General features: G+C 35.4%; 1 protein-coding gene across 1 annotated transcript in view; it reads right to left on the bottom strand.

Annotated features, from left to right (window-relative positions):
- The window catches only part of LOC148946801 (uncharacterized), a 61,928-nt gene that overhangs the window by 38,331 nt on the left and 11,334 nt on the right, over positions 1-12,263 (bottom strand). Inside the window, exon 4 of the mRNA XM_089096429.1 lies at positions 4,936-5,050. Within this exon, the coding sequence (XP_088952555.1) occupies positions 4,936-5,050 (115 nt within the window). The remainder of the gene's footprint in view (positions 1-4,935; positions 5,051-12,263) is intronic.

The raw sequence follows: 12,263 nt of genomic DNA, 5'->3' as shown, positions 1-12,263 counted from the left end.
TTCGTGACAGCCCAAACAACAAGAAAAATGGGTAATATTTTGGCAGGAGAAGTCCAACTTTGATTTTGCAGCAAAGATTAACCCAAATTTTTTGCATTCTTTCTTAAAAAAGACGATATATGTCATTTATTAAGAGGCAGTAACAACAACCATATGCTCATGGATCCATTCTGGGGTCATTCTAGTAACACCTGCATAAAGAGTATGTTTTTGGAATGATTGATATTGTTTTAAATTCAGCAAATGCAAAAGAGATACACCCTGCGCTCATGTTCTAAGATTTGTTTCACTTCTTACAAATTATTTGCCTATATATTTCTCACATACTTTGTATGCCATTTGTAACATGCACATTTGTCTGTTAAATTTATTCTTTCTATCAGTCTAATTCCCACAGATCGGCCTTTTTTTTAAACTCGCCAATGAAGAGAAAAATGTGTTAAGTCACACTTTGCATCAAATTTGCTTATGAATTAATTCTCTTCAAAAAGAATAACTTAGCAGTAACTAACAAAACAAAAGTACCTTTTTGAATGCATAAATTTAAAAGAAAACGGAAAGCATTAAAAATTTGGTGTGTTAGGTGCTTTTAATTTTATCAACAACCAGTTTTTTTCCTCAAAGAAGATTTCATTATACACATGTATGTAGAATTGTTTTTCAAGTTGTCATCCTTTTCATTCCATGGAATCCTTTTGTTGATTTCTTCAAATAAATATTTCACAGAAACATGAAACATTTAGCTATGTGTAAGTAACCTACGATGATCTGCGCCATGAAATATGTCATTACGATATACAAAAAAGAAAATCGGGGAATCATTTCCTCTTAAATTTGAATTTCACCAATTTTATCATTTTCAAATACATTGTGCTCAAATACTGAAACAAGATCAGAAGCTTGAACGAATTGCTCTGAAGTAACTGAATGTTTTTTAAAATTTACTATCTCTAAGTTATATTAATCCTTGACACTGGTGCCAAAGCAACAAGAAAAAATGAAGAATATTAATTTTTGTTCGGTCAAGTCCGAGTTTGATTTTGGAAAAAGCAGTAACGTAAATTTTTCGTATTTATTTCTTGAAAAATGAGGAAAAATGATATCATTGATATCATGTGGCAGGACAAACCACCACATTCTTATAGAGTCATTCTGAGGTCACGCTAGTAACACACTTGAAGACTATGCTGTTTTGGAAAGATTGATATTGTTTTTAATTCAGCACGTAAAAAGCAGATACACCTTGTGCACACATCCTAAGTTTTTTTTTATTTTATTTACCATTTGTTTCATTTACTTTTTTTTTACAAACTTTTCGCCTATATATTTCTCATATATATAAAATACCATTTGTGACGTGCACATTTGTCAATTAAATTCATTCTTTCTATCTGTATAATCAAAAAGTCTCCACGTAGCGTCCTTTGGACAAATGTCGCCAAATTGCACGAGAAACAACCCAAACATTTGTTTCGGGCAGGAAATTCAGCCGTAACAATGAATAATCGACTTGCAATTCGTTAGAATTACTGAATATACACGCAGACTTAGTCATCATAATTGTGCTGCGACGCAACACTACTGCTTTTGCATGCATTTTTCTCCTAATAATCTGCTGTCTGTAGCTCTGAAGTGGTAAGAGATACAAACTCAAAAACTTTCCTCGTATGGGAATCGTGAAGCGGGGATGAAAAGTCCCCGTGAATTTTGTAAAATGTTCAGTAGTTTTTGAGAAAAAAAAAACTTTTTTTCCTCATAATATGCATGGCGTCAAGATAAAACTATCCTAGCTGGGAAAGTAAAAATTTCCAAAAGAACTTGGTATCATACTCCTGAAGAACATTAAATTATCTCTCTAAGAACTGGAAGGATAGAATTCTATATCTCTTTTAAATTTCTTGGAAATAGTTCTGAAAAAGTCGATCTCGAATGCGAAATTCCGATTTTTTTTTCTTAGGCTGTTATCTGAAATTTTTGATTTGATGCCTCTTTGTATTTCAATCGAGTAATATTACGGAAAGTACGCAAGATGACCTGAACTTTCTTAAATACAAAATTGCTTCGTTCACTTGGACATAATTTCCAAAGTTGTCATGACACATCATTTTTTTTTTTTTGCTATATTAGGGGTAACTTTTTTTTCTAGACGAAGTAAAATTTCTTGTCCGACGAGGATAGAGAGATCTTGATCTTGTAAATAGTGAGGCGGACATTGGTTTTCAAAAATAAAATCCCCTCTCAAACCTTTTCTGTTTTGACTTTGTGAATTCCCAACAGTTTGACCAAGCAAAATATCCTAGCTTTAAAAGTAAACCTCTTTAGAAATCAAACAACTTAGAATACAGATAGAACTTGATATTATCTCTTCTAAAACAAAAGCAAAATTTCCGTGTCTCTCGTAAATGCTTTGGAAATAATACAAGATATCCTAGATGATTTTTTTGATTATTTTCATTTATAATATTTTATAGGTTTAATGCCATGAAAAATAAGCGAGAAGACATGTACTCTTTTATATCGGAAAATGAGCTGTACACTAAGAACTAGTTTCTGAGGTCATCTTCAGAAACTATTCTTGACATTCTAGAGGTTAATTTTTTCTAGTCAATTGGGAAGATACTCACTGCAACCCTTTTGAATCGTCTACCAAGGGATTCTTCTTTTCTAAAATAGTACCCAGTAACTGAAGTTTTAAAACCCTGGAGTATGGGGTGAACGGACTTATTAGTAGTCCATATACCCTTAAACAAATTTTGGAACTAGAACTGGTTTAATTGCCTTTCGTTTTGAATTGACATTCTTTTTTTTTTTTTGGATTAACGCAAAAATAGGTACAGATGGGGCCATTTCAGCTGTTAAGTACAGAAGGCTATGATTCGTGAGTTTGAAGTGACAGACTATATGTCCTTCACTGCAGACATTTGGTCGGCCAACCACAAAAGCTGCTTGGGAACTACTTTCCATTTGATTGACGAAGATCTTGGGTAGAAATAATCTGCTTTTGCATATTCATGTTTTAAACACTCACAAACTTACGACAACATCGTTGAGCAACTGAATGGTGTCTTTCCGAGACATAAAATTGCGGTTGAGAAAAAGGTACGTGGAATATTAACTGACAATGCTTCAAACTTCAGCGAAAGCATTTAGAGAATTTCCGACAATTCCCAATGAAGAGGGTCAAGTAATTGGCGATGAAAATGAAGATGAAGCAGATCAAAATGACTTATTCTCCTTTTTAAATATTGGAGAGATTCTTAGTAATCGGAGCGAGCAAGAATTTTTTGAGCATCAACCACTTCCTCTTCATTTCAGATGTGTCAGACATACACTCAATTTGCTTGCATCCACAAATGCAGATAAAACATGGAACGATGTTGCATATAAGTGGCAGAACTATGCCTTTTTTGCCTAGTGTACTGCTCTCTGAGATGCTGTTAGCAAGAGCTCATAAGCTGCAAATGCTGTCAAAAAGGTATACGATAGACCGCCCATCAGGTCTTTGGTAACTCGATGAAATTTTAAATATGATACTGTCAAACGTTTGATAGACTGTCACAGAAAAGAGAAACTTCATGGTTCCTATGATTAGAGGTTGGTCTGGATATCCTTCAGTGGGAAGAAAAGTACTAATTTTATAAATTTTACCATTCAATACAATTAATTGAAAAGAAGCTTAAGAAGCTGAAATATTTAGCGATGCTTTGCCAGCCACTTGTATATGCTCTTCTTTTGGGTCTGGAGGAAAGATTTCCTACTATTCTGGACGAAAGAAATTGCCTCCAAAAAATTGTGTTGTTGCTGCTTCAAGTCATCCTTATTTTAAACTTAAGTGGTTCTCCAGCAAGAGTAAGGATATAGCTGTTGAATCCTTCGTCGAAGAAGCAAAAAAGGTTGAAGATCCCAAAGCTGTTAACAAGGTCAACAGAACTGACAGAGCTAGCTAATTTTCTGTTGATGAATACTTTGACACTGATCTGGCAAAGAAACTACCGTAAACAATTCAGAGAATTCGGGAACACATTGATAATTTAACTGCTTAATTGCTTCATCAGCACCCGCGAAGCGACTGTTTTCTGCTTGTTGATAATTTTGACCCCAAAGCGGAAAATGCTTGGGGATGCCATGTTTGAAAAACTAATAATCTTGAAGAGAACAATAAAAAAAAACCAATTAAATTGTTATAAAGCCTTAAGTGATGAACGTCGCATTTAATATTGTTTTTACTATCTAGCATTCTGATATTTTAAATGGATTGTATTCTAATTATCTAACAGTTCCTGTAATCAAAGTAGAAAACAGTCTCTGTTTTTCCGTATGCGAAGTAGAAAGAATTCCTGTATCTGGTAATTGAAGTAGAAAACAATTTCTATTGTCTTTGCGAGGTATCTTTTCAATATGGTTTAGAATCAGACATCTGAGTACGAATATTTTACTTCTGCAGACTAGCACATAGCATAATCACAGTCTATATGGTACCACTGCCATAGGGGTTCTTCTAACAAATGTCAGCATGGAACCTTTCTGGTAGTCAACTCTGTGAGATAAATGCAAACACTATTCCTTACTGTTTCCCTGGCTCGTTTGGTCTTCCTTGAAAGTTGATACTACAGTTTTGACTTATGCATTATAAGTACAACCTCAGAACAGTGGAAACACTTGAGTACTTAAGTACTTAAAAAAACATATAGCTTAAGTAGAATTTTGGAAGAATATTTGAAACTTCTACTTAAGTGAAAATTTCCCGGAGTACTTGGTACTTGTACTTAAGTAAAAGCAAAATTACTTGGCACACCATTCGTCACAAGTGCTGCAGGACTCCATGGAGCCTTGGCACCGAAGGTTTAGGGTTTTGCTTGCTTTACCTATTTAAAATAGATTTTAGCTATACATTGCCAATAATTCTTGCTGTTTCATGAAACAATGTGATCTTACCTGACATCTTCTCATTTTCATTAGTTCCAGCAACTAAGGCTTGAAGGCTTTCCATCAGGCTAATTAGATGTTTTTCTGTCTCCTCAAAATTACTTCTTCCCATCTCGTTTCTTTGCTGCAATTACAAACAGATTCTAAATCACTAAGAGTAAGGTTGTAGTGAAGAAAATCAGGTTTCAGGAGCAAAATTTATATGACTAAAATTATCTCTAATTTTAGATAGTTACAGGAAATGATAACAAAGTAAAGCTTATCAAGTAAAACGGCTCTTTGCTCTTCACATTTCACTTTACCTTATTTAAAAAGATATAAACTTCATATAACAAATAGGACAATCTTAGGTGTTTGCATATCATTAAAAACAACTTTATTAAATGGTATAAAAAGTACATTTTATTTCTAATGAACAGAAATTTCCTCTAAATGGTGCCTCAAGCTGAAAAAATCTTAAAAACGAGCCAAAAGTAGACAAAAGTAAGACAAAAATTCAATTTAAATAAATTACGCAGAAAAGACATTCTTTCACAGAAAACAAAGAAAAAAGAACATTCACAAAATTAACACATGTAGAAATAATTTATGCAAAAAAGAAATAGATACCATGAATTTGAATGTTCAGTCCCATAAAGAATAGTTTTAAGAATATTTACAGTTGAAAACAACATATGTATGTTTTCTGAGAAAACATAGGAGTATGATTTAAACTTAATATTAGCAGAAATTGACGAACTGTCCAGTATGGTTGACAATACGCAGGGGTTAAGCTTAATCCCGCCAAAAAAAAAAAATTAAAGTTAATTTCCGCTTTACTTAAAACGTCTCTTAACCATACTGCCGCGTGAGCATTCTCTCTTCAACCATACTTTTTTGGTCACCACAAAAAAGGGCCATTGCAAAAGCGTCATTCTTTAATTTCTATGACCAGACAATGTTTTATTTCTTTTCCTATCGTTATTGCACAAAGAGTCACTGTTCCTTCTGTCATTTAACACATTTTTTTCCGCTGGTAAAATATTATCGTCTCTATTTGTTCCAAACTATATGGTATTCTTTTTATTTGACCTTACTAAAAGCATCGTCTTTTATATGAAAGATCAATTTAAAAAAAAATTCAACAAAACGAGCTTTCCAAACAAAAGTAAAGAGCTTCATTAAGCCGAAAATGAGCAGAAATAAAGTCACATAAACTTTCAATCGTAAAACTACCGCAAATCACCATCAATAAGAAAATAAAACTCAAGACGAACAGAAGTTACAATAAATAACCGAGTCAAACTCAAAACGATCAAAAACTAACAAGAGTAGGAATGACAACCCCCATACCTTCTTAAGCCCAGAACATAATTTGCACTCTACTGAAAAAAAAAACAGAAACAAATGGGGTTTGTCAGCCTTCCTCATTTTTTCAATTAGCCCCCATCGAAGTTTATGTGATCACCCTTTCCATATAAGCCTTATATGCCCCATGGGCATAACTTAAAACCATCGCCCTGAGGGCTCTGAGGAGGTTGGGGGGTTAACCTTCAAAGGTGTAATTACTGGACCTTTCAAACACGCTCAACAAAATGGCTGTCTCAAAGTTTTGATTGAATGGGCCATGAAACTTGCGATTTCCAATTGACCAAGCCCCTTTAGAAGTTTCTACGACAGCCCCTTCTATACCATGATCCCTGGTATGAAAAAAATGTATTTTCCTACATTGCTCTTTACTTAGGCAGCCAGAGCTCCCTATGGTCTTAAGACTTTTTTCTTAAACAAATGGCGATCTTAATTTTTTTTTTCAAGTTCATTTCGGGAAAATACGACGTGTGGGGGGATGTAGCTGCCTTCCAATCACCTTGACTCTTATTAAGGGCACTAGAACCTCGGATTACCAATCCGGAAAGCCCCCTCCAATGTTTGTGCTTCCAGGGTATAACTTACAACCCTTGCCCTGAGGAATGTGGGGGCTGTCATCCTCAAAGACACAGTTTTTGGACCTTTTAACTAGGCTGAACAAAATGGCAATCTCAAAATTTTGATTGGATGTGAAGAGCCCTGGTCTGTAAAAAAATTAATCCATTTTCTCCTCATTGCACTTTACTTGGGTAGCGCTATTGCGCTGCCTATGATCCTTGAACTGCTTTTTAACCAATGCTATCTAAAAATCTCAATCAGATACATTTCGGGAAAATACGATATGTGGGGGGGCTGCCCTCTGATCACTTTGAATCTCAAAAAAGGTACTAGTACTTCTGATTATCAACCCAATGAACCCCCTCCAAAGTTTATACGACCACCATTTCAATAAAAACCCTATATGCCCCCAGGGCATAACTTGCAACCCTTGCCCTGAGGCCTTTGGGGGTTTTGTCGTCCTTAAAGACAGAATTTCCAGACCTTTCAACTACGCTGAACAAAATTTACATCTCAAAACTTTGATTGGATGTGTTTGGGGAAATCTTGGGCGTAGAGTAGGGCTGGTTGCCCTCCAATCACTTCCGACTGTTAAGAACGGCACTAGCCCTTTCAATTTCTAATTGAATGAACCACTTTCGGAGTTTCTAAGACAACTCCTTCTTTATGAAGTTCCTCGTCTAAACAAACCAAAAAAAAAAAAGACAAAATAAACAAATAATAAACTGTGCCCTCGTCGCTCTTTACTTAAACAGTGCTACTGCGCTGCCTATGATTGAATTAAAAGTACATAGTTTTTGAACCGAAAGTAAATAGTGGCATTGAAACTTAAGATGCCAAGCAACTTTGCTATACTTGAGAGGTTGCTACCCTCTACGCCCAACACACTTTATGCTAATATTTGACCAGTAAGCATAATTTCCTAAAAACTTTTTAAAGTGTAAAAAATATAGGCACCCGATACAATTGCTAGTATTTTATTTATTGGAAGCCTTTCGAAACATTTGATTGGATAATTTAAGTCTTAAATACAAACATGAATAACCAAGACCTCTAATTCTCGATGTGTTGTAAAAAACAAGGAAAAAAAAACTTCGTGTCGACTTGCTTTTGTGATACATCGGTCATTCATTAGGCAAGGACAGAAAAGATTAAACTTTAGCACAAGAAGCGGGACTTCTAGTAAGCGACTACCCCCTCAAATTTACGATCCTTTTTGTATGTTTAAAATTTTGATGCTGCTCTTTACTTTCATTTAAAGAATTATGATTTGCATTAAGTCACAATTGTTTTATTGTCAAATTCAGGATAATCCTACATAAGACGTTCACCACTTTATCCCTTATATTTAAGATGCAGTAAGGGTCATGCTAACATTAGAAACATTAATTTTTTTTTTAGTTTAGCCCCTTCTTGATTAAAGTGCCTACCCAGAAACTCTAACATTATGCCTTGTTTGGCCGAGATGGGGCCCAATAGGATAGAATTCATGAATAGTATTGGCCCAAGTTGCCCCTTGATCAGTATTGATCCTTGAAAGAGCACCAGAACTCGTGATTTTTGTTTAATGGAAGCCCTCCTGAATTTTTTATGACCACAGAGTCGTTCTGACTACCCAAGTAAAAAGAAAAAAAAACAGATTGTATATACGAAACTTTACTCATTAGTGCCCGTTGTTCCCATTTGGGCAAGGCCACACCCAGAGGGGAGATTAGGAGGGTTTGACCCCCCCCCCCCGAAATGTTTGTTTGACTTAAAAACGTAGCAAAAATGGATAAAAACAAATTTTGTATGCGTTTTTGAGGTTTTTTATGTACCCTCCCCCCAAAAAAATATCTTTGAGTAAAACTCCTCCGAAAAAAAATCCTGGGTACGGCCTTGCATTGGGGAACAGTATAACTTGGATTTTTTGGCTCATTGTTCTGTACCTGAGACTCCCAGGAGTTTTCCATAGTTAAGAACAGTGTAAACCATAAGACTAAATTTTCACATTCAGAATTATCAAGGGTAAGTATATTTTCTTAATTTTAGTAAAACTGAAAATTTTGAGAAATTTGATGAGGCTACATCTAAGCTAAGGCTTAGCTACAGTTTCAACTAATACTGTCTAAACTAGAGTCCTTGGCAAAACCAGTTTATTAGGATGTAAGATTCTGGAGCGCTATTTGACTGTCTTCAATGAACAATCTAAGTCTCAGGGTTTTTATGTGTGTTCCCGATTGGGAAAAATGGGCAGAAACGAGTATTGGTAGATATGAGCTAAAAAAAACATTTTTCTTTACAGATGAGATCCAAACCATTTCGAAACATTGAGGAAGTTGTTGCAGCATTAGAAGGGATGTCTGGCAAAGACAAGGACCCTACTCATATGATCATAATCCCTCCTGCCGTGGATGAATTGAGTGACGAAGAGGAGGGGAACGATGGGGCTGTAGATGCTGACGTATCCCTAAGTGTTTTGCGTGATGTTGCCCGCATGATAGAATATCATGATAGAACATCAAAGAAAAGTGAATTAGGCTTCGCTTTCATCCTTGAAGATCTGAATACTTTCTTGGCAATTAAATAAAAAAAACAAGTTTTTTAAACTGAAAGTAAGGAGCGACATTAAAACTTAAAACGAACAGAAATTATTCCGTATATGAAAGGGGCTGTCCCCTCCTCAACGCCTCGCTCTTTACGCTAAAGTTTTTTATTGTTTTAAAAAATAAAGTTGTGAGACAGAGTCAAACTTTAAAGTAAAGAGCGAGGTGTTGAAGAGGGGATAGCCTCTTTCATATACGGAATAATTTCTGTCCGTTTTAAGTTTTAATGTTACTCCTTACTTTCAGTTTAAAAAACCTGTTTTATTATTTAATTTCTGATCGTTTTTTAGTTAATGCAGCTTTTATTTTGGCTCGCCGTAATTGAACGAGTAAAAAAAATTTGCATAAAAATTTTAATTTTCTTTTGCTAAATGGCTGTCTTTAAATTTGGTTCTGACGTGATTTACAAATTAACTTACGTAACGAACTTCTATATTCATATAATTTTCTTCTGGCAAAAAATACAAAGTTGCAGATTTTTGCAAATATGAGCTGGAAATCTATGTAATAGGGTTTTTTGATACTCTGAATCTGACGGTGTAATTTTCATTAAAATTCTTTCACTTGTAGGGGATATTTCCCCCCTCTTTAAAAAATCAGGTAAAGTTTCTCAGGCTCGTAGCCTTTGATGAGTAATACTAAACTTAATAGAATTTATATATTTAGAATCAGCATTATAAGCCCATTCTTTTGATACATTTATTGACATCAAAGTTCCGTTTTAAGTTTCGCTTACTATTGAGCCGTATCGCTTGTTTTTTTTTATTGTTTTTTTTTTTATTACGTATATGTTATTACGTATATGATAGGGTTCTCCCCTTAGTCAATACCACGCTCTTTACGTTAAAATTTAAAAAAAAATTAATTCACAAACCCCTGAATCACAAAGTCCTTTTAATTAGAATAGATAGTTCTTTTGAAAGCATTAAAAAAACTGTAGCGTAAAGAGCGAAGTATTGACTTGGGGGAGAACCCCCTCATATACGTAATAATTTCTGTTCATTTTAAGTTCTAATGTTGCTTCTTACTTTCAATTGAAAAAACTTGTTTTTTTAATTTAATTTCTGATCGTTTTTTAAATAAGGCTTGGAAATCAGGCGCCCCCTTCATAGAGATGTCCCTTATCCCAAAGAAACATCCCCAACGGAAAGATTCTCCCGAGTAACCCCCTCCTCCAGCCCCCCCCCCCACCAGAAAAAAATCTTCTAGAACTTTTAATTTCCGTTCCAATGAGCCCTCTTACGGTATTCTAGGACCAATGGGTCAATACGATTACCCCTGGTTAAAAGAAAAAAAAACAAAAAACAAACAAATAAACACGCACCCGTGATCTTTCTTCTGGCAAAAAATGCAAAATTCCACATTTTTGTAGATAGGAGCTTCAAACCTCTACAGAAGGGCTCTCTGATACGCTGAATATGATGGTGTGAATTTCATTAAGGTTCTATAACTTTTAGGGGGTCTTTCCCCCTTTTTTCGAAAATCAGTCAAATTTTCTCAGGCGCGTAACTTTTGATGGGTAAGATTGAACTTGATGAAACTTACACATTTGAAATCAGAATTAAAATCTGATTCTTCTGATGTATCTATTGGTATCAAAATTCCGTTTTTTAGAGTTTCGGTTACTATTGAGCCGGGTCGCTCCTTACTTACAGTTCGTTACCACGAACTGTTTGATTGTTTTTTTTATTACGTATATGTTATTACGTATATGAGGGGGTTCTCCCCTTAGTCAATAGCACGCTCTTTACGTTAAAAGTTACCCCAAACCCAAAGAAACATTCCCTTACCCCAAAGAAACATCCTCCACGGAAAGATTCTCACGAGTAACCCCCTCCTCCACCCCCCCCCCCCACCAGAAAAAAATTCTTCCTGAAAATGTCTGTAGCCTATACTTCCCAATAACCAATACAATATGTAAGCAATGGGCAAAGTTCCTAACTTGCAGCCCTTCCCCTGGGAACTGTGGGGAATTAAGTCATCGTAAAAGACATATTTATTAGATTTTCGACTATGCTGAGCAAAATGGCTATCTCAAAATTGGGTTACTTTGAGAAAAAAATGAGCGTGGGAGGGGGCCTAGTTGCCCTCTATTTTTTTGTTGACTTAAAAAGGGCACTAGAACTTTTAATTTCCGTTCCAATGAGCCCTCCTACGATATTCTAGGACCACTGGGTCAATACGATTACCACTGGGGAAAAGAAAGAAAAAAAACCAAAAAAACAAATAAACACGCACCCATGATCTTTCTTCTGGCAAAAAATGGAAAATTCCACATTTTTGTAGATAGGAGCTTGAAACCTCTACAGTAGGGTTCTCTGATACGCTGAATATGATGGTGTGAATTTCATTATGGTTCTATAGCGTTTAGGGGGTCTTTCCCTCTTTTTTCGAAAATCAGCCAAATTTTCTCAGGCGCGTAACTTTTGATGGGTAAGATTGATGAAATCTATATATTTAAAATCAAAATTAAAATCTGATTCTTTTGAAGTATCTATTGATACCAAAATTCTGTTTTTTAGAGTTTCGGTTACCATTGAGCCGGGTCGCTCCTTACTTACAGTTCGTTACCACGAACTGTTTGATAATAGCCTACTGCTGTCTGGGTATCATAGACTTTCAAATGAACGCTTAAATTGGTCCAAGTCAGATGACTTGGGTTTCCCCATTGTAGCCAAAGCCGGGAATAGAAACAGTTCCACTAAGATAAAGCAGCATCTGCACTTCGCGAACAATGAAAATCATGACCGTGGCGACAAAATAACCAAAGTGCGACCACTCTTAGAGACTGCAAACTCGAAGTTGAGACAGTTTGGGACTTTCTGCAGTAAATTCTCCATAGACGAG

Source organism: Artemia sp. Qi Xiang Cuo, chromosome 11, assembly GCF_049724085.1.
Source record: "Artemia sp. Qi Xiang Cuo chromosome 11, ASM4972408v1, whole genome shotgun sequence".
Classification (NCBI taxonomy): domain Eukaryota; kingdom Metazoa; phylum Arthropoda; class Branchiopoda; order Anostraca; family Artemiidae; genus Artemia; species Artemia sp. Qi Xiang Cuo.
Note: the sequence above shows the minus strand (reverse complement) of the source record. Positions and strands in the feature narration are given on the sequence as shown.